Genomic DNA, 24,842 nt, shown 5'->3' on the forward strand with positions numbered 1-24,842 from the left:
GGGGTTCGACGTGCTGACCCCACGTTACCCCATTACCGGTTAAAAAACTCCACACCTCTAGGTAGGATTGTGGGAGGGAGACTGGCAGTCGGGAGATAGGCCAAGGCCCTTACGGGATGTAGGGCCACGGGTGTGTGTGTGTGTAGGTCTACTGTATATTTTTTTTACATATAAAGCTTTTCTTTCAGATTTAAATTTAATATTTTATCCTACATAAAGATATATACAAATGTTAAATTGCATTTCTGTGTACCATAACAATATTCATTCATTCATTACTTTATTTGGAACCTAACAGCTTTTATGCCGTTTTTTGTCCATAACAATACACATATAAAATGTACATAATTGTTTCACATTAAAATTATCAGTCCTTCCCCCCTATTTTACAGATATTATATTTTTTCTTAAAGAAAAGAACACTTTGCCTTTTACAATTGTATGTCACACTTCCTTAAAAATGATGCCAAACTATAACCAATCCGCACATCTGGATTAACAACTAAACTTAACAAATTTGTTGGAAACTGAACCTTTAGATTATTTAAAGTTTTATACAAGATATTTCTCTCTGTATTATATTTTGAGCATTCCAGTATTATATGTTGAGCATCTGCACTTTCCCAGCCACATTCACATTTCTTATTGTTCGTTATTCCAATTTTGGATAAATGTTGCCTAGTACACAAATGGCCGGTTCTCAGTCTATTAATTAATGCAATTACATTTCTTGTAGCACTTACATGATGAAACCATGGTTTTTGTGTTTTCAGGACCTTTCAGTCTATTAACTAATACAATTACATTTCTTATAGCACTTACATGATGAAACCATGGTTTTTGTGTTTTGAATTCAGCAAATGGTCTGTATGATTCTCCACCTGTTGTAAGTTCATTTCGACACCAATCAAACCATTCATTCAAATTTTCTTCTTTACTCTAGGGAGAAGATCCGTATAGTATAATGATAAGTTCGTAATATTTGGAAGACGCACGGCTTTCTTTGCACATTCATCTACATGAGAATTACCTGTAATATTGCTATGAGCTTTAACCCTAGAAAACTTAATGGTTTTTCCAGATTTTTGTATTGTTTGAACCAATTGTATGCAATTTATAATAAAAGGGGATAATTTGTAAAGACTCTTGTAAGAAGATTTAAGAGCCTGTAATACACTTTGCGAGTCAGTAAGTATTAAGAACTATCGCAAATTTAATTTTTGGACATATATTAAAGCTTGGTAAATTCCGTAAGATTCTGCTGTAAATATTGAACAGTCTTGTGGAAGCCGAAATAATAAGTCTGTTTTATGTTGTGGATCGTACACGGCACATCCAACTCCTGACTCACTTTTAGATCCATCTGTGTATATGAAATAAAATCTTGGCCATTGAGTAAAATATTCCGATATGTGCGAATGACGAGGGAAGTTAATATTATCGAGAGACTGTTGAGGATAATCTAATGAAAAAACAGGCCGTGAACGCATCTGTAGAACATCCTCGTATTCTTGACAAAACGAATTATACAATTGTATCTGTATTCTGTTTGTTATTTTTCCTGTTTGATTTGAGTGTATCATATTTGTTAGTACATTGTTGAAAGGGTGCTCACAATATGATTTCACTTTGAAGAGCATATTTGCTGCTAACATCTTCTGTCTACATGAAATGGAACATTCACCCGCTTCCATGTATACTACTACGTTTGGAGTGCTGTTCATAACGCCTAAACATCTTCTCAAGAATTTCCTCTGTATGACATCAATGGAATTCAATTTTCCTTGTGTCAAGTTACGCATTGCCAATAGAGAATAATCTATCATAGGAAGAAAATAATTCTTGTAAAATAAAAGCATAACTCGAGGATGACATCCCCACTGAGTATTTGCTATTGCTTTGAACAAATTAAACACTTTTTCTGATTTGACTTGTATTGCTTTAATTTGGTCCTTCCAAGTTAGTTTTTCATCCAAGATGACACCTAAATATTTTTCTCTGGATGTAATGGGAATTCTTGTTTTTCGAGACATTGAGTGAATTATTGGAGGTTCCCTTTTTACTAAAAATTGTAATATTAGATTTTTCCATTGAAATCGAGAGTTTTTTTTTTACTTTCAAGCCACTTTTGCACTTCCAATATTTGTTCCTCTAAAACAGGAAAATCAGTATGAATTTGTGTCGTGGACATATAGATACAGATATCATCTGCATATTGAAGATAATTGACTGTTGGAATTAATTTACTTTTCATCCCAATCATATATATGTTGAATAACAAAGGACTTAAAGGACTTACTTGAGGTAACCCTTTGCAGGCTGAATACGGTCCTCTACTTACACTGAAAAAGTGGAAATATACAGTTCTTTTACTCAATAACTTCCATAATATCAAAACATAGTTGTGAGGTATTTTAGCTGTTGTATTTTTTGGATTAGGATATTAATATCTACATTATTATAAGCTGCGCTTACATCTAAGAATGCAGCTAATACAATTCTGTTTCTTTTCAGTGAGTCGAAAATATAAGAGTAAAGAGTGATTAATCCGTCCTGGCATGCTAATCCCTTTCGAAATCCTATTTGTTCGAACTGAAATATGTTTTGGCTTTCTAAAAACCATTCTATTATTTTTTTGTATCAGTTTCTCAAATATCTTTCCTATAACTGACGTCAAAGCTGTAGGTCTATATGATTTACCTACTTGAGGGTCCTTTCCTGTTTTTAAAATTGGAATAATCAACTGTTTGGACCAATCTTCTGGTACTTTTCCATTATTTAAGAATTTATTGAAAATTGTGCACATCGCCGTTAATGCTACATCTGGAAGGTGATTAATCATCGAATAAGTAATTCCATCCATCCCTGGAGCAGATTCTTTACTGTTGCCGATGATTTCATAGATTTCCTCTTTTGATATTGGAGTTGCAAAACCTTTCGCCGAACGTAGTTTTGATGTGTAACTACATAATTCATTTGCTGTTTCAATTACTCCGTCTGGCACTGTAGGTATGAATTTCTGAATAAATTCAGTCTTCCAATGGAATTTCAAAGGGACTACATTTGTCGTACGAGGATTTTTGAGCGACCTAAACTTTCTCCACACATATCCTAATTTCATGCTTGGGTGTAAATTTTCACAAAATAATTTCCATGATTTTCTTTTTGCTTTTATGCATAATCTCTTTGATTTGGCCATAGAGCGTCTGAATGCTATCCAGTTCTCCGGATTTGGTTGACGTGAGTATATTCTTGCTAATTCGACTCTATGTAGTTTTGCTTCAGCACACTCTTCTGTCCACCAGTATATCTTTGTGAAGTGTTGCTGACTACTTTTCATCACCCTGGGACAACTCAAGTCCATCGCAGCCGATTTTTACAAACTTCTCATATGTAATATTATCAGGTTTTAATCCATCATCCTCTGAGAAATAAATATTTAAAAGTTTAGTATAATTAGACCAATTAGCTGTGATTACTTTCCATTTACGAATAATTAATATTCTTTCGTTTGTTGCATGGCAAAAAGGCAGATAAAAATAACATGGATAATGATCGCTTGTTCTCAAGTCCATATCGGTCTCCCATGTAAAGTCTGCAAATACTTTTCTGAAATTAATGTTAAGTCTATAGATGACGGATTACTTCCATTTCTAGGCATATGAGTAGGTGAACCATTATTTATTATAGTTAACTGCTCCGCCTCCATCCATTCAACAACAGTTTGACCCAACTTATCTGCTGCCTGTCGACCCCACAATGGGTGGTGGCAATTGGAATCTCCAGTTATGATTAATGGAGTCTTGAATGAACTAATCATAGACCTTAAATGCTTCACTGCAATTTTTTGCGATGTATAAGAAGACGGTATATAGATCGAGATAACGGTAAATATTTTATTAAAAATTTGCACTTGTATTCCCACTACTTCCACCCGATATTCTCGAAGAATCACTAAATTGGGATTAAATGATATGGGTTGAAATGCCAGACTTTCATGTACAAATATACCCACTCCTTTTACGCCTTTTTGATTAATTACTGCGTGATAATTTTTTATTTCAATTGAAACTCTTCCATCCCCCCATACTTCACACACACATATAATGAGAGGATGATGCTCTTCTATCAGTTTCATGAGTTCAAGTTTTCTTGAAGGAAACTAGCATAAATTCCATTGCACAAACAAAAACATATTTTGCATGTGATAACTTACTGATTATTATATTTAATGTTGAGCATCATCTTCATATGATTCAAGCTCTTCAATTAGTTTCAATAACTGTGAAGTAATATTTGCACAATCGACTACAATATTTTTAATTCTCTGAAGATGATCATCCACAGTTATGTTGGACGTTAGTTTCGCCATAACTTGTAATAAACTAATCATTATTTGCTTTTGAGTCATATTGTGGGATGCTAGTCCGTAATTTTCGTTTTTCCGTTGTCACTGACGTTGGACTGCTTTGGGAATTTAGTGAAATATAATCTGGTCTTGTTCGTTTTGAGTTTTAGGTTTGTCACACGACTTTAGATTTTGCATACCTTTATTTATCATAACTTCTTTACTTTTAAATATCTTCAAGTTTTCGATCAGCATAATTATTGTTCATGTTATAAAGTTGAGGTTGAGAAGATTTCCAAAAATATAAGTTTCTTGATATCCCTGATTCCTCATCTCTTAGAGTGGCAACCGATTCAACATCCATATTTTCTCCGTCTTTATTTGAAGACGTATCTTTTTTTTTACTTCCACTATTTCATTCATCTCCATTTGGACGTCCTCTCTGTTTTTATTAATAATTTCCTCGCTAGACATTTCCCTCACTTGAATGAAATTTGTTGAATTTCTTACAAGCAGGAAACTTTATCTGGATGGCCCAGAGCCTTCCATGCTATCTAGATTTTAACACTGATTTATCTTCTAAATCACAAGATTATTTAATATTAACTTACGTTTCAATTAATTTACCTACTTGTAATGACACAGAACACTTTTACAATAAAAACGATGATTAAATCCACAATTTAAGCTTGAATTTGTCTGTAACTATATATTACGCAACTAGCTAATATTCCACCACAGACTATCCCATCCTCTAACAATATTTCAAAAATAACTTAATCATTAAAATTACATTAATTATCTTAATTATGCATTTGGCGTTAATACTTTAAAAGTATCATGGTCTTTTTCTTCGGAAATTGACAGTCTTAGACCATAATCTCTTTTTGCAATGTAGAAAGTAAATGAGATTCAGATAATTTTAAGAATTAATTTGATGCGTTCAAGGATGTTCATAAAACTAGAATATTCCTGTTTCATTTCTATATAATTATACACACGGGGCTGTTATTTGTATTGAAGCGAAGGGCATCAGTAGACCGACATCGTGGGAAAGTAATGCCAATACGACATACAAGTTTCATGAGAATATATAAACTGGGTATTTTAGAAAGAGCTATTTGATTTCTTACCTGGCCCCAAACCCAAGAATGTACCTCGCATCATGCTGTCATCGTTGCCCCATCCATGGCTAGCTAACTGTGGTGGATGGTTACTCGTATCCGGGATTTGAACTGGCGACTTGAATGGTTTGATCCAGTACCCTGAAGAAAGTTTAAAATGGAAATGCTAGAATTGCATTGAACCTTTTCTTTTGGATTGTAAGGACAAAATCTATATACCTAAATCAAAGTCTCTGCATTAAATAAATATACTGTATATTATATAACTTTACAGTAGCCGCCTTGTTAGTCGATTGGCTTGATTAGACTTACTGAAACTTCCAGTTCGAGTTCTGGAATCAGTGGCGGCAATTTGGGGGCGAGGGGGGCAATTGCCCCCTCCCCCAACTATTTGACATTTTACTCCCGCACTATGCTAAACCTTATCTACCAAGGGAAAGTAAAACTGTCCTTTCCGCCCAACCAGTTTGGCACCTTGCCCACTCAATATTGGAACCTGATCGCCGCCACTGACTGGAATTATAATATTAATGTTAATAAAATAATTTATTTTAAGTGCTGAAAACAGCATAAAACCTAATACAGCACTAAGCCAAGTAAGAACTGCAAAATTACACGGATTAATATACAGGGTGATTCTAAAGGTATAGTACAAACGAAAACCACAGATACCTCCCATGAAATAGAGACGAAAGTTCCCCTTCCACTTTGCCGAGAGATGCCTCCGTGAGGAGCTAGACAACGCCGAAAACGTGTGAAAATGAACTTCACACCTAAGTACAGCCAGTACCAGTGAAGATAGAAAGGCGGAACAAACAAAGTCAAAAGGAACACCAAAGTCGCCCATCCGAAAAACACTAGGCGGCAGCTGCGCAACGCATGCGCATGGGGTTCCACAAAGGAAATAGGAGTGTCCCGCAAGACAAGTGAAGGGAAAGGGTAGCGATCGACAACGGTAGGGAGAAAAGAAGCAATGAAGCATGAAGTAACAATTGCACAGCGGGAAACAAACACCATGACTGAAGCAGTGCAGTCGAGAAAAGTAGTGCGGGGTTGCAGAACCACGGGAGGACGACGTAGGATGTAAAAACACACCGAGAATGCAAGCAAAGTGGCCCGTGACACTCGACAGGCAACAGACGCGTACATGGTTCGGGGCAGAAATGGCGGCGCTGGCGGTGCGGAGCAAGGGGAGTCCCCAAAACACAGTGTGGAGACACCGCAGCAAGAACAAAGCACGGTGCAACAAAAGAGAAAGAGGACCGGACGGGGAATGGTACCTGCCAAGGAGACAACAAATGCGGGACGAGGGATTCCCCGTAGCAGCACCGAGGGGATGTCACACAGAGGTCGTGCGCCAGCAGGACAAACACAGCAACTACGGGCACAGGAGGTTATTGCTAATGAAAGGTGCACGTACAGATAGGACCACGTACCCCGTACTGACGTTGTAACAAACGTCGTGATGGGGCCCAATCAGCCTCTTAGAAATGAAGCCGGAGGCACATCGCTGGGTGGGAGCGGGCGAAAGGCTGCTGGAGTGTCGTACGGACCCCACCACTCCGTACGGTGGACGACACTAATGGACGAGGTCGGAATGTTTCCATCCCGATCATTAGGTCCACCGTTCCCAGACCTGACGCGGCTGCTTGCTTCCGAGCGCAACCCCAGCCGAACAACTCGAGTCCCTCCTCGGCCGCAGCCTTCCGCTCCGAAACCAAGCGTGGCCTCACACCACCGCAGCCGCACACTGCCGCGTGGGTGTGAGACCGGGCCAGCAAGGCTGGACAGATAAACTGCGTGGGACAATCGTGTAATGAAGCTACGTGGGGGTATGCACGTCTGTTCAACTGCTGGGTTACCCCACATTGGTGTACACAAACACCACACGATCGTACGTAGTGCTCCCCGTCGGCTCGAGCAAGACGGACGAAGTACGTGTTGTGGGTGAATGGGGCAAGAATGAAGGACGCTACATGTGTTCCACGATGACAAGGCCCCAGAGTACATGGCCCCACCTGACGGCAGTGGTCAGGTAGTGAAGAGCACAGGCACGGGTGGCTCAGGAACGTCAGCTGATTGTACCACAGCGCCGTGCGGACGTGTGGGCTGATTGGAAGTGCAGCGTCAGGGAGCGTGTCAGTGAAAGAGCCGGTGCGGTGGTGGCGTGCTTGACGTACGACAATTGAGTACGTTGTTTCGAAGCCGTTGTGACCAGTGTGTGTGTGTGTGCCCCCTGTGCACTGCAGTACAGTATTCCATAATTGGCACTATCCTCACCGTACCATGGAACGCTACACATTTGTAGAACTGAGGGACATGCATTTTGTCTACGGCTTTGCAGATGGCAATGGCCGAGCAGCTGCACGCCTTTATCGCGGACGGTATCCGGAGAGGCGACAACCCGACAGCAGGTTGTTTTCGAACGTGCACCGTACCCTTGGTGAATCGGGTGTGTTACGTGCAGGCCATCATGTCGGTTACCCAAGACATGTGCGCACCGCGGCGGTCGAGGAGGACGTACTTGCTCGCGTGGACGACACACCGTCCATTAGCACCCGTAGCATTGCACGTGCAGTGGGAGTATCACAGTCGACAGTGTGGCGTGTCCTTCATGATGATCTGCTGTATCCCTATCATCCACAGCGAGTCCACGCTTTGCAGGCTGGGGATTACCCACGATGTGTGGAATTCTGTTAACGACTGTTGCAGTTTTGTAACGACGATCCCCGTTTTTTGCGCCATGTGCTTTTCACGGACGAGGCAACATTCACCCGTGAGGGCATCTTCAACTGCCGATACAGCCATGTGTGGGATTATGAAAATCCACATGCAGCAGTCGAGGTGCACCATCAGACCCAGTTTGCAGTGAATATCTGGGCAGGTATCGATGGACAGATTATCGGTCCATACCTACTGCCACCACGTTTAAATGGCCGCCTCTATCGCACCTTTCTTGCATCAGTCCTTCCAGAGCTGCTAGAAGATGTACACCTCAACGTGCGACATCGTATGTGGTTTCAATTGGATGGAGCGCCTGCACATTTTGATGGCACAGTGCGAACCCTTTTGCACCGTACCTACCCACAGCGCTGGATCGGCAGAGAGGGCCCCGTCCCCTGGCCCGCCCGTTCGCCTGACCTCACACCAATGGATTTCTTCTTGTGGGGCCATGTGAAAACACTCGTCTACGAGACCCCGGTGCCTGACAAGGAAACATTGGTAGCGCGGATACTTGCAGCATCGGCCGAGGTGTGTACCATGCCAGGGATTTTTGATAGGGTTCGCCAGAATTTCCTGCGACGCTGCAATGCCTGCATTGAATGTGGTGGTCGTCAATTTTTGTAACAACGTCAGTCCGGGGTACGACTACGTACTACGTACTATTCCTATCTGTAAGTGCACCTTTGCGTGGCAATAAACCTCCTGTGCCCGTAGTTGCTGTGTTTGTCATGCTGGCGCACGACCTCTGTGTGACATCCCCATGGTGCTGCTACGGGGAATCCCTCGTCCCGCATTTGTTGTCTCCTTGACAGGTACCATTCCCCGTCCGGTCCTCTTTCTCTTTTGTTGAACCGTGCTTTGTTCTTGCTGCGGTATCTCCCCACTGTGTTTGGGGACTCCCCACGCGCTGCATGTGTTTGTTTCCCGCTGTGCAATTGTTACTTCATGCTTCATTGCTTCTTTTGTCTCTACCGTTGTCGATCGCTACCCTTTCCCTTCGCTTGTCTTGCGGGACACTCCTATTTCCTTTGTGGAATCCCATGCGCATGCGTTGCGCAGCTGCCGCCTAGAGATTTTCGGATGGGCGACTTTGGTGTTCCTTTTGACTTCGATTGTTCCGCCTTTCTATCTTCACTGGTACTGGTTGTACAGAGGTGTGAAGTTCATTTTCACACGTTTTCGGCGTTGTCTAGCTCCTCACGGAGGCATCTCTCGGCAAAGTGGAAGGGGAACTTTCGTCTCTATTTCATGGGAGGTATCTGTGGTTTTCGTTTGTACTATACCTTTAGAATCACCCTGTATGTAAGATCGTATACTAATGTAATGAAATCAACATATTTATAATTCAAGTTATAATTTTATTGTATATTAGTTCAGTGGGATGCAGAAGTATTACTTGACAAGTTGTCCATGACTATTTTTATTAATCTTTCTCTTGCCTCCTGCGTGTTTTTAAGGAATGGATTCTTAGTTATCCTGGTGTAGAGATTGTTAGTAGCTTGTGTGGCGTCGTGTTAAAATTCTTGAAGCTCTCATTGCTTAAAACAAAGAGAATAAACATGCTGATGGACAATTTGCTTCTAAATACTTATGCATCTCACTATACAACAAGAATTTCCAATTATAACCTTGTCAATGGGTCACGTCTCTATTCTCCATTCCAATTCTGCTTTAAATTATAGGTCATGTTTCGATTAGCTTATCTGCGCTCAAACTTTGATCAATCACTTAGCTCTTTTTGTCAGTGCTACAGATGTTAAATACGTATATGTGCGTTGGTGGGAGTAATAAATACAATGATACGAACCTGGCTTGGCAATTACCAATATATCCGGAAGTAAAGGCGTATACTTGTAGTGCAATTCGTCAGGAATCTCGTTAGGCTCATAAACTTGTATTCCCTCGATCATTTTCAATTGCTGGTATATCTGGAATATAAGAGAACTCATGATGGAATGGATTCTAAAGCATTTAATTGCTTTCATGTGGCAGAAGCATTTACTTTCCTTACTTGTTCATTGTTTATTGATTTGGTTTATTTGACTTCGCTTTTCTGCCACTTTTTGCTAATTCTGAAAATGAGGATGTGTGATGGTATGATGAAATTGGTGAAGGGACAGTTAAAAAGACCATTTGTGCTTAGGCTGGGATTCGAACCCGGTAACTTACGCTGTGTGGTAACCACTCCGCCACGGAAGTCGGCCTTCTCCTCACACACACATTCATATATGTGTGTGTGTGCTTATAGGAGAAGACGCGTTAAGTTGCTTTCAATCTCCTCACCGAAGCTCCCGAGTGAAATCCCATTTTGAACATGGCTGCTCTTTGTGAATGTTTCTTTATTATATATATATCTAATTATCTCTCATTCTCATCGTTGCAATTAACTAAAAGTGGCAGAAAAGCGATGATAAATAACAAAAATATATAAAATGTTTATATATTAGTGTGTGTATGTGTATACTCGTATGTTCGTATGTATACATACACACACATAGGTTTTACTTGTTCTTTGGCTATGAACAGTCAATTTTTCTTACCTTATGAAAAAACTAAAATTATAAAATGAACAGGAGAACGTGTAATGTAACTATACTAAGAATCAGTTGGAAGCAATAACATTTATGATATTACATCAAATACCAAAATCTATTTAAATATTTCTTTAGAAGACTCCACTCGGATCCCAGGCTCTCCTTCTCCCTATATGAGATAAGTAAAAATGGCTACTCAACGTTGGGACTTAGTCCTCTTTCTCTAACTTTTTCGGCTACCAGTTTGAATGATTTTAATGTGTGATCTACTTACCTTCTTTTCGTCTTCATTTGGTCTCATGTAGATTCCCTGCAGAGCGCCGTAACCAGTGATTCTAATCACCTTCATGACATCGATGAGGATGCTAAGATCAATCTTCTTTCCGCTGCTCTCATCTGGAACAGGTGCCATGCCGTGATCTGACAGAATTATAACATTCACCTGCAGCGACAGAAGATTACCCCTTTAGTTCCTGAACATTTTAAACAAAGGTAATTTACACTCTGTCTCGGGAATGTGTGGAGAAACGCCGCGCAAAACGTTAGAGAAGCGAGTGGGCGGAGCAAAGCAAACGTCTGGTAGCTGCAGCCGCGTTTCCCCCTCCACGCACTCACGTCCCCTCTCACGCGTTCATTGGTCGATGCCTCTCGAATGCGCAGACACTTGTTTCCGTACACTTGCTCCAGAGATTCCTGGGACATAGTGTAATCATTACTCATCCCCATCGTCACGATTAACCAAAAGCGAAGAAAAGTGATGTGAAATAAAAATACAAATGGAAATATGGCATGCTTTGTATTTGGTTTACCTTATCTCTCATTCCAGCTTCTTCAATCTCTAGAAGCAATCTAGATACTATTAAATCTAGAAGACGTAAATGCAATTTCACGTTTCCGTCCCCAAATCCTTGCATGTGTGAGACGCCACCAATGCACTCTGTGTACATCTGAAAGAGAATAACAATTAACGTATTTTTTCAAAGGCACATAAAAATAGCAGGGTGATTTTGAAATGGCCTCGCGTTTAATACTTCCTTTCGGAGAATTTGGTGAAAATTTCCATCACTATATTGAATATGGAACGCATATTCAATAATTAATTTTGGTAGTATGTTAAGGTTGCTGGAGTTTTACTTACACACACACACACACACACACACACACAAATTGGAGAATATTCGCTTAATAGCATTCTACTCTAACACGTATTGACGGTTCCTAGTAGTGGTAAAGTATATAGGGACAGCGCCGGAAAGTATGAACCCCCCTCCAGCAGATTTGCTTATACTTAAAACTAGCTCAACATGCCCATACGAGCTTTTTGCTCAAGTGTGGATCCCCGTCTAATCCAAGATTTTTGTAAAAATGCCCTCATGGATTCCATGAGAAAGTATGACCCCCCTCAGAAAGTATGAACCCCCTCAGATACCCATACCTACCTACACCCACACACACCCACACACACCCACACCCACCCATACATATTTACTTCCGGTCCACTTCCGGTCCACTTCCTGTCTACTTCCGGTCTACTTCCGGTTTGCCTACTTCCGGTCCACTTGTGGCCAAGTTGTGGTCTATTTCTGGTCTTATTGTTTCAGATATTTTCAATGCGGTCCGTGCTTAGGCTATATAAAGAGATTTTGTATTGCATATCAGCCAGTATTGTGAGAGCTGTTGAAGAGAAAGGGTGTGTTGTTGCAGTGCTGCTCATATTTTTTAAACACAAAAATGCCGAATCAAAAATATTGCAATCAATGCAATAAAAATATATCCAGCCCCAATTGGGTTAAGCACCAAAAGAATTGTAGTCCAGATAAAAGCAGAATAGTCACAAAAATATGCCCCAAATGCCATAGAGAATATAGCATGAAATACTTCACATATGAACATATAGATACTTCTTCTGCACAGTCATCAATATTTCCAAACAAAATTGATTGTGTGATTGCCCTGTATAACTTAGATTGCAAGGCCAAATTTTGTAATTTTGTAGACCAGGAGCTTTATCCTATGCTCCAGAAACAGGCTCTCCACAAATTATGTGAACATCATGGAGCACACAATATATTTTACAATTTTGAGAATCTCAATTTAAATTCAGGAACAAGAGATTTGGATTTGATGTATCTGGAAATATTTTTGCATCTTGAATCAACCTGCAAACAATATTACATGTTAGGCTGGGCTATTTCAACAGCAGTAAATATTTACCAAATGTTTCAATGTTAAAAAACAATCAGAATAATATCTTCCAGGAAATATAGATACCTGAACATGCAAACATATTTTGAAAGAAGAAACATTGCAAGATATATAAAATCAGACCACCTGTTGGATTGTTTTAGGGAAAAATTTGAAAATCTATCAGAGTATGATTTTTTTAAAGTGCAAAATGAAACAGAGGCAAGATGGGTACTTGACAGTGATGTTGGGTTTGGGTATGTGAGCATAGAATTGGGTTCTGAATATGATGATTTTGAATCCAATACATACTGGCATAGAATTGATGCATACCTGTTGCATTGTTATTGGGGAAAATATGTTGCTTTTTTTACAAAAAGTACTTCAAGTTTAGAAAAATTTAGGTTTTACAAATTTTTCCATGATCATAGAATTTATACAAACAGCAGGTGGCCTGTTGATGACATAACATGGGACACAACAATTTCCATACTTGATGAGGCAGGAAAATTGGATGTAAATTCTGGTTTATATTTTAATGAGTTGATTATGTACCTGCTTAAAAACAATATCAATTCTGGCTTATTCAATACAAGATGGACTTAAATAATTAGAGTTTTTACACAAAATATTTTTTTTGCTAACAATTTCAAGTTCCTTGAGTGGGAATATGTTGTTTTTAAGATCAGCATTGATTCTGTAGTATAGTATTGCTGTGGAACATGTCAAGTCCTTGGATTCTGTCACACCTATTCTAATACAATTAATATCACAAGTACCATTACAAGGCACGCACTGCATAAAATCATAATTCCAAGCGATGGAATGGAGTAATTATTTTTCCACGATTCCATATCATACAAAAAATTATACTGCAATTGGAGCTTCAGCAGTTCGGGATTGTGCAATATATTGTCTACAAATGTAGGAAAAATAATATTGTACGGGTTGCAAACAAAACTCCCAAAGCTTATGTATTTCAGGTTTCTTAAATTTGAAACATAATCCAAACTGTCTGGAAGTTCATAAAAGTGAAGCTATTCTACAAGCGGGTCTATCTCAGCTTTTGCATGATATATTTGAGCAAGAGGTGATGTGTTTATAATATTTGTTGGTATAGAGGTTTGTTCTGAGTACAATTATATCTTATTAATTATGAACAGCTCTGCTGCATGTTGTGATGATGAATATCTAGTCCCTAAACCTAACAGAGCTGTGCAGTGATGTTGTTATTGGGAACAGGATTCAAATCCTACAAATATTTATGGATAGGAGTGAAGAATTAATTTTTGCCATGAAATTATATCTAGATACTCAATATCCCTGTGCAATAATGCTGTTATTGGGAACAGGATTCAAATCCTACACAGATACAGATTCTTGCTGAGCTTAATAGGTGATTGTCATGGAAGATACTCAATATTTCTGCTGTTATTAGGTACAAAATTCAATTACACAGACACAGATATAAATAATAATGCATACAGAACTGTGGTTTCTATAAATCTATACTCAATATCCCTATACCTGACAGCTGTGCGGTGATGCTGTTATTGGGAACAAGATTCAAATCCCACACAGAAACAGATTTTTGCTGGGCTTAGAACTATTATGGATAGGTGATTGCCATGAAATAATATCCCTATACCTGACAGAGCTGTGCAGTGATGCTGTTATTGGAACAGGATTCAAATATACAGATCCTTGCTAAACTTAGAACTATGCCATGAACAAAACTGTGCGGTGATATAATTATTGGGAACAAGCTTCAAATCCCCGCACAAATACAGATTCTTGCTGAGCTTAGAGTGAAGATACCAGTGATATAATTATTGGGAACAGGATTCAAATTTTGGAACTATTATGGATAGGTGATTACCATGAAGATACTCAATATTTTTGTTATTAGGTACAAGATTCAATTATACAGATACAAAAATATTCATTAACAGAGCTGTGCGGTGATGTTGTTATTGGGAACAGGATTCAAATCCTACACAGATACAGAGCCTTGGAATTATTATGGATAGGTGATTGCCATGAAGATAGATACTCAATATCCCTATACATGACAGAGCTGTGCAATAATGTTATTATTGGGAATTGGAACTTAGGTACAAGATTCAATTACACAGATACAGACACGGAAATAATATCTAGATAATATTTTTTAACAGAGCTGTAGTTTCCATAAATTTATACTCAATATCCTATACCGTGCAGTGATGCTGTTATTGGGAACAAGCTTCAAATCTCACACAGATATAGAGCTTTGGAATTATTATAGATAAGTGATTGCCATGAAGATAGATATTCAATATCCTATTAGACACAAACACAGTATCAATAAATTTATAATATCTTTATATTTAATAGAACTGTGCTGTGATGCTGTTATTGGGAACAGGATCCAAATCATAGATAGGTGATTGCCATGGGAATAGATATTAGACACAGACACAGAAATAATATTTATCATTAAATCTATAATATTCTTATACCTGACAAAACTATGCAGTGATGCTGTTATTGGGAACAGGATTCAAATCATGGATAGGTGATTGTCATGAGGATATATATTAGACACAGACACAGAAATAATATTTTCTATAAATCTATACTCAATATCCCTATACCTGACAGAGTTGTGCGGTGATGTTGTTATTGGGAACAGGATTCAAATCATGGATAGGTGATTGCCATGAGGATAGATATTAGACACAGACACAGAAATAATATTTTCCATAAATCTATACTCAATATCCCTATACCTGACAGAGCTGTGTGGTTAATATTATTAGGAACAAGTTTTAAATCTTACACAGATATAGAGCGGAATTATTATGGATAGGTGATTGCCATGAGGATAGATACTCAATATCTCTGCTGTTATTGGACACAAACACAGAGAATGAAATAATATTTAATAACATAAATCTATACTCAATATCCCTATAGCTAACAGAGCTGTGTAGTGATGCTGTTATTGGGAACAGGATTCAAATCATGGATAGGTGATTGCCATGAGGATAGATATTAGATATAGATATAGAAATAATATTTATCCATAAATCTATACTCAATATCCCTATATTTAATAGAGCTGTGTAGTGATGCTGTTATTGGGAACAGGATTCAAATCATGGATAGGTGATTGCCCTATACCTAACAAAGCTGTACGGTGATATAATTATTGGGAACAGGATTCAAATCTTACACAGATACAGAGCGGAATTATTATGGATAGGTGATTGTCATGAAGATAGATATTAGACACAAATACAAACAGATACAGAGCCTTGCTGAGCTTGGAATTATTATAGATAGGTAATTGTCATAAAGAACACAAAGAATGAAATAATATCTAGTAAATAAATTTTTGTAAATCTATACTCAATATTCTTTTGACAGAGCTGTGCGGTCATAATGTTATTGGGAACAGGATTCAAATCATGGATAAGTGATTGCCATGAAGAGGTAAATAATATTTATCCATAAATCTATACTCAATATCCCTATACCTGACAGAGCTGTGCGGTGAAGCTGTTATTGAGAGGATTCAAATCCTACACAAATACAAATCCTTGCTGAGCTTAGAATTATTATAGATAGGTGTGTTATTGAGAACAGCATTCAAATCCTACACAGATACAAATTCTTGCTGTGCTTAGAATTATTATGGAAAAGTGATTGTCATGAAGATAGATATTAGATACAAATTTTATAAATCTATACTCAATATCCCTATACCTGACAGAGCTGTGTGGTGATGCTGTTATTGGGAAGAAGCTTTAATACTGAGCTTGGAATTATTATAGATAGGTGATTGCCATGTAGATAGATATTAGACACAAATTTTATAAATCTATACTCAATATTCCTATACCTGATAGAGCTGTGCGGTGATGCTGTTATTGGGAAGAAGCTTTAATACTGAGCTTGGAATTATTATAGAAAGGCATGAAGATAGATATTAGATACAGACACAGAAAATAAAATAATATTTAGTATTAATTCTATACTTAATATCCCTATCTCTAACAATTACAAATCCCACACAGATACAGAGCCTTGCTGAGCTTGGAATTATTATGGACAGGTGATTACTATGGAAATAACATCTAATAGAACCTTGCTGATATTTCTACAGCATGGAATTGTTATGAATCCCTAACAGAGCTGTGTTGTGTAGGTACATATCTCACACACAGATATAGAGCCTTGTTGATATTGTTATTGTCATAATCCCTATCTCTAACAGAGCTGTGTTGTGTAGGTTGCTTTGAAAATATTATTTACCCTTGCTGATATGTTATGGATAAGATGTGAATAATACATACCCTAATAATCTGATTCTGATATTTTCCACTATTGTTCCTTTATAAACGTTTCAACATACGTTCCAGCTTTGTAGCTTTGTAGCTACAAAGCTGGAACGTATGTTGAAACGTTTATAAAGGAACAATAGTGGAAAATATCAGAATCAGATTATTAGGGTATGTATTATTCACATCTTATCCATAACATATCAGCAAGGGTAAATAATATTTTCAAAGCAACCTACACAACACAGCTCTGTTAGAGATAGGGATTATGACAATAACAATATCAACAAGGCTCTATATCTGTGTGTGAGATATGTACCTACACAACACAGCTCTGTTAGGGATTCATAACAATTCCATGCTGTAGAAATATCAGCAAGGTTCTATTAGATGTTATTTCCATAGTAATCACCTGTCCATAATAATTCCAAGCTCAGCAAGGCTCTGTATCTGTGTGGGATTTGTAATTGTTAGAGATAGGGATATTAAGTATAGAATTAATACTAAATATTATTTTATTTTCTGTGTCTGTATCTAATATCTATCTTCATGCCTTTCTATAATAATTCCAAGCTCAGTATTAAAGCTTCTTCCCAATAACAGCATCACCGCACAGCTCTATCAGGTATAGGAATATTGAGTATAGATTTATAAAATTTGTGTCTAATATCTATCTACATGGCAATCACCTATCTATAATAATTCCAAGCTCAGTATTAAAGCTTCTTCCCAATAACAGCATCACCACACAGCTCTGTCAGGTATAGGGATATTGAGTATAGATTTATAAAATTTGTATCTAATATCTATCTTCATGACAATCACTTTTCCATAATAATTCTAAGCACAGCAAGAATTTGTATCTGTGTAGGATTTGAATGCTGTTCTCAATAACACACCTATCTATAATAATTCTAAGCTCAGCAAGGATTTGTATTTGTGTAGGATTTGAATCCTCTCAATAACAGCTTCACCGCACAGCTCTGTCAGGTATAGGGATATTGAGTATAGATTTATGGATAAATATTATTTACCTCTTCATGGCAATCACTTATCCATGATTTGAATCCTGTTCCCAATAACATTATGACCGCACAGCTCTGTCAAAAGAATATTGAGTATAGATTTACAAAAATTTATTTACTAGATATTATTTCATTCTCTGTGTTCTTTATGACAATTACCTATCTATAATAATTCCAAGCTCAGCAAGGCTCTGTATCTGTTTGTATTTGTGTCTAATATCTATCTTCATGACAATCACCTATCCATAATAATTCCGCTCTGTATCTGTGTAAGATTTGAATCCTGTTCCCAATAATTATATCACCGCACAGCTTTGTTAGGTATAGGGCAATCACCTATCCATGATTTGAATCCTGTTCCCAATAACAGCATCACTACACAGCTCTATTAAATATAGGGATATTGAGTATAGATTTATGGATAAATATTATTTCTATATCTATATCTAATATCTATCCTCATGGCAATCACCTATCCATGATTTGAATCCTGTTCCCAATAACAGCATCACTACACAGCTCTGTTAGCTATAGGGATATTGAGTATAGATTTATGTTATTAAATATTATTTCATTCTCTGTGTTTGTGTCCAATAACAGCAGAGATATTGAGTATCTATCCTCATGGCAATCACCTATCCATAATAATTCCGCTCTATATCTGTGTAAGATTTAAAACTTGTTCCTAATAATATTAACCACACAGCTCTGTCAGGTATAAGAATATTGAGTATAGATTTATGGAAAATATTATTTCTGTGTCTGTGTCTAATATCTATCCTCATGACAATCACCTATCCATGATTTGAAGCTTGTTCCCAATAATAGCATCACTGCATAGTTTTGTCAGGTATAAGAATATTATAGATTTAATGATAAATATTATTTCTGTGTCTGTGTCTAATATCTATTCCCATGGCAATCACCTATCTATGATTTGGATCCTGTTCCCAATAACAGCATCACAGCACAGTTCTATTAAATATAAAGATATTATAAATTTATTGATACTGTGTTTGTGTCTAATAGGATATTGAATATCTATCTTCATGGCAATCACTTATCTATAATAATTCCAAAGCTCTATATCTGTGTGAGATTTGAAGCTTGTTCCCAATAACAGCATCACTGCACGGTATAGGATATTGAGTATAAATTTATGGAAACTACAGCTCTGTTAAAAAATATTATCTAGATATTATTTCCGTGTCTGTATCTGTGTAATTGAATCTTGTACCTAAGTTCCAATTCCCAATAATAACATTATTGCACAGCTCTGTCATGTATAGGGATATTGAGTATCTATCTTCATGGCAATCACCTATCCATAATAATTCCAAGGCTCTGTATCTGTGTAGGATTTGAATCCTGTTCCCAATAACAACATCACCGCACAGCTCTGTTAATGAATATTTTTGTATCTGTATAATTGAATCTTGTACCTAATAACAAAAATATTGAGTATCTTCATGGTAATCACCTATCCATAATAGTTCCAAAATTTGAATCCTGTTCCCAATAATTATATCACTGGTATCTTCACTCTAAGCTCAGCAAGAATCTGTATTTGTGCGGGGATTTGAAGCTTGTTCCCAATAATTATATCACCGCACAGTTTTGTTCATGGCATAGTTCTAAGTTTAGCAAGGATCTGTATATTTGAATCCTGTTCCAATAACAGCATCACTGCACAGCTCTGTCAGGTATAGGGATATTGAGTATAGATTTATGGAAAACACAGCTCTGTTAAAATTGTTCCCAATAACAGCATCACTGCACAGCTCTGTCAGGTATAGGGATATTATTTCATGGCAATCACCTATCCATAATAGTTCTAAGCCCAGCAAAAATCTGTTTCTGTGTGGGATTTGAATCTTGTTCCCAATAACAGCATCACCGCACAGCTGTCAGGTATAGGGATATTGAGTATAGATTTATAGAAACCACAGTTCTGTATGCATTATTATTTATATCTGTGTCTGTGTAATTGAATTTTGTACCTAATAACAGCAGAAATATTGAGTATCTTCCATGACAATCACCTATTAAGCTCAGCAAGAATCTGTATCTGTGTAGGATTTGAATCCTGTTCCCAATAACAGCATTATTGCACAGGGATATTGAGTATCTAGATATAATTTCATGGCAAAAATTAATTCTTCACTCCTATCCATAAATATTTGTAGGATTTGAATCCTGTTCCCAATAACAACATCACTGCACAGCTCTGTTAGGTTTAGGGACTAGATATTCATCATCACAACATGCAGCAGAGCTGTTCATAATTAATAAGATATAATTGTACTCAGAACAAACCTCTATACTAACAAATATTATAAACACATCACCTCTTGCTCAAATATATCATGCAAAAGCTGAGATAGACCCGCTTGTAGAATAGCTTCACTTTTATGAACTTCCAGACAGTTTGGATTATGTTTCAAATTTAAGAAACCTGAAATACATAAGCTTTGGGAGTTTTGTTTGCAACCCGTACAATATTATTTTTCCTACATTTGTAGACAATATATTGCACAATCCCGAACTGCTGAAGCTCCAATTGCAGTATAATTTTTTGTATGATATGGAATCGTGGAAAAATAATTACTCCATTCCATCGCTTGGAATTATGATTTTATGCAGTGCGTGCCTTGTAATGGTACTTGTGATATTAATTGTATTAGAATAGGTGTGACAGAATCCAAGGACTTGACATGTTCCACAGCAATACTATACTACAGAATCAATGCTGATCTTAAAAACAACATATTCCCACTCAAGGAACTTGAAATTGTTAGCAAAAAAAATATTTTGTGTAAAAACTCTAATTATTTAAGTCCATCTTGTATTGAATAAGCCAGAATTGATATTGTTTTTAAGCAGGTACATAATCAACTCATTAAAATATAAACCAGAATTTACATCCAATTTTCCTGCCTCATCAAGTATGGAAATTGTTGTGTCCCATGTTATGTCATCAACAGGCCACCTGCTGTTTGTATAAATTCTATGATCATGGAAAAATTTGTAAAACCTAAATTTTTCTAAACTTGAAGTACTTTTTGTAAAAAAAGCAACATATTTTCCCCAATAACAATGCAACAGGTATGCATCAATTCTATGCCAGTATGTATTGGATTCAAAATCATCATATTCAGAACCCAATTCTATGCTCACATACCCAAACCCAACATCACTGTCAAGTACCCATCTTGCCTCTGTTTCATTTTGCACTTTAAAAAAATCATACTCTGATAGATTTTCAAATTTTTCCCTAAAACAATCCAACAGGTGGTCTGATTTTATATATCTTGCAATGTTTCTTCTTTCAAAATATGTTTGCATGTTCAGGTATCTATATTTCCTGGAAGATATTATTCTGATTGTTTTTTAACATTGAAACATTTGGTAAATATTTACTGCTGTTGAAATAGCCCAGCCTAACATGTAATATTGTTTGCAGGTTGATTCAAGATGCAAAAATATTTCCAGATACATCAAATCCAAATCTCTTGTTCCTGAATTTAAATTGAGATTCTCAAAATTGTAAAATATATTGTGTGCTCCATGATGTTCACATAATTTGTGGAGAGCCTGTTTCTGGAGCATAGGATAAAGCTCCTGGTCTACAAAATTACAAAATTTGGCCTTGCAATCTAAGTTATACAGGGCAATCACACAATCAATTTTGTTTGGAAATATTGATGACTGTGCAGAAGAAGTATCTATATGTTCATATGTGAAGTATTTCATGCTATATTCTCTATGGCATTTGGGGCATATTTTTGTGACTATTCTGCTTTTATCTGGACTACAATTCTTTTGGTGCTTAACCCAATTGGGGCTGGATATATTTTTATTGCATTGATTGCAATATTTTTGATTCGGCATTTTTGTGTTTAAAAAATATGAGCAGCACTGCAACAACACACCCTTTCTCTTCAACAGCTCTCACAATACTGGCTGATATGCAATACAAAATCTCTTTATATAGCCTAAGCACGGACCGCATTGAAAATATCTGAAACAATAAGACCAGAAATAGACCACAACTTGGCCACAAGTGGACCGGAAGTAGGCAAACCGGAAGTGGACCGGAAGTGGACCGGAAGTAAATATGTATGGGTGGGTGTGGGTGTGTGTGGGTGTGTGTGGGTGTAGGTAGGTATGGGTATCTGAGGGGGTTCATACTTTCTGAGGGGGGTCATACTTTCTCATGGAATCCATGAGGGCATTTTTACAAAAATCTTGGATTAGACGGGGATCCACACTTGAGCAAAAAGCTCGTATGGGCATGTTGAGCTAGTTTTAAGTATAAGCAAATCTGCTGGAGGGGGGTTCATACTTTCCGGCGCTGTCCCTATATACTTTACCACTACTGTTCCTCCTCTATTTTAATACACTTAGCCACAAATACCAGGTGGTTATAATTAAAGTGTCGGTGTTCAGAGTGGTACAGCACGGGCTGTAATGAGAGTAGCAGTCTGAAACTTCGTAGATATGCTAATGAAGCAATGCGCTCGCGAATTATGAAGAAAAAAATAGTTCTAATTCTCGCCACCAGGGTAAAAAATGGCCCTGTGGGCAGTCAAAACGTGGAATTTTCCGTAACTCTGACGTCAAAGTCGGTGACATTGCCTAACCATTGTGTGAGCTCCCTGGTTGTTGTTGGTGACGCTTGTTGCTTTTTCCTTTAGTGATGTGAATGTTCGCCGAACATTAAAAGTTTGCATTTTTTCGTGTAAAAAGCAATGGATATTGCGAAGAAAGCCCGAACACTGCTAGTGAAGTTGTTTTTACCAGAATGGGAGCAATAGCAACTCTGCACTGCGGAAATATCGCCAACAGAAAGAGCTGAGAAGAGGGCCCATGTCAATTAATGGGCTGAAGAAGATGAAGAAATTCGAGGAAACAGGTGAATTTGGTGTTGCACCAGGGAGAGGAAGGCGGCCCATCCCCGTGAAAGTTGTGGACGAAGTTGCTGTAGCTGTAGCTGACCGTGCAGCACATGCCTCAACTTCTGCAACCAGTGCTAGAGCTGTGGCACGTGAATTGTAACTCTCCTGGTCAACAGTTCGCAAGGTTTTGCGGTGCATTTTACACTGGTATCCCTACAAGATTCAAACTGTGCACCAATTGAAACCCCAAGATAGTCCACAACGCCGTGAGTTTGCCCATCGGTTTTTGGCACGCATGGAAGTGGATGATGACATGTGGCCGGGGAATATTCTGTGGACTGACGAGGCGCATTTTACTCTGGACGGTGCAGTGAATACTCAGAACTGTCGTATATGGGGTTACACTCGTCCACATGTTGTGCAGGAACAACCATTGCACTCAGTTTACGTGACTGCTTGGTGTGGGTTCACTAGCTCCTTCATTCTTGGTCCGTTTTTCTTTGAGGAGATGACACCTCGAGGGCCTGTTAGGTGCACAGTGACATCTGCACGTTATAGGGACCTCCTTGTGCAACACGTGATTCCAGCTTTGCAAGAACGGAACTGTGAACACACCACCATTTTCATGCAAGATGGGGCAGCACCACATGTCGCTCGCCACGTGAAAGATTTGCTGCGAGAAACCTTCACTAATAACGCATCATCTCTAGGCAGTTTCCAGATGCATAGCCTTCCAGATCCCCCGACCTTAATCCATGTGACTTCTGGCTGTGGGGATATTTAAAAGATTGTGTCTATCAGGGACATGTCCGGTCTCTGCCTGATCTGAAAGCTAGCATACAACGACATGTCGCTCAGATTTCACCAGACATGCTGCGAGCAACCGTCGACCATGCAGTGTTACGATTGCATGTTGCTGAATTGGGAAGCCATATTGAACAGTTCTTGTAACCATAGTTCCTAATAAACATGCCAGAACCATTGTTCTCATGTGTTTGATCTTTCCTGCCTTTTTCCTGCAACTATACCACGTTTTGACTGTTTGCAGCGCCATTTTTTACCCTGGTGGCGAGAATTGAAACTTTTTTTGTATAATTCGCGAGCGCATTGCTTCATTAGCATATCTACGAAGTTTCAGACTGCTACTCTGTGCTGTACCACTCTGAACACCGTCACTTTAATTATAACCACCTGGTATAATCTCAGGAGATGCATAATGCATCATGTAGAACCCTGTGCATATATAGGCTAATAAAAAAATACTTGTTACAAGCAACATAGAACAATGAATAATTAAAATCAAATATTTTGTCTAGTAATAGTTGTTTATAATTTCAGTACTTCTACCATATATTTTGAATGTTATTTTTCCTCAGTATAGTTTCAACTTCAATGCTTGGATGCCGTGCACATATTTACACAAATTATACACTGAATATTTACATTATTTTTGTTTCGTTTTAACCATGTGCTGATGAGATATTGATCTCAGAATTTCTAAAGCTTCGAATTCTTTACAGGAGCATGCACAAATTAGTACACATTATGCATATTCATAAACGCTTTAGGTCCGTTTCGTGCACATGGCCATGCCAATGTGAAGTTCGCAGAACCATATTGAAACCGGCAATACACAAATTCTAGGGAAGCATACACTGATTATGCGCTAATTCCTGGTAT

The 24,842-nt window shown here is 37.9% G+C and overlaps 1 protein-coding gene across 3 annotated transcripts in view; it reads right to left on the bottom strand.

The window, feature by feature from the left end:
• The window catches only part of LOC145992763 (glycerophosphocholine cholinephosphodiesterase ENPP6-like), a 214,227-nt gene that overhangs the window by 7,179 nt on the left and 182,206 nt on the right, over positions 1-24,842 (bottom strand). For 2 of the 3 annotated variants that reach the window (XM_083129152.1, XM_083129151.1), the window contains exons 6-9: positions 11,540-11,677; positions 11,005-11,172; positions 10,004-10,124; positions 5,482-5,613 (exon numbers count right to left, since the gene is read on the bottom strand). In XM_083129152.1, the coding sequence (XP_082985278.1) occupies positions 5,482-5,613; positions 10,004-10,124; positions 11,005-11,172; positions 11,540-11,677 (559 nt within the window). Of the gene's footprint in view, positions 1-2,315; positions 2,343-5,481; positions 5,614-10,003; positions 10,125-11,004; positions 11,173-11,539; positions 11,678-24,842 lie in introns of those variants that run through there. The other variant, XM_083129153.1, reaches the window with a different exon arrangement.

Source organism: Lepisma saccharinum, chromosome 9 (assembly GCF_977018435.1).
Source record: "Lepisma saccharinum chromosome 9, izLepSacc3.1, whole genome shotgun sequence".
Classification (NCBI taxonomy): Eukaryota; Metazoa; Arthropoda; class Insecta; order Zygentoma; family Lepismatidae; genus Lepisma; species Lepisma saccharinum.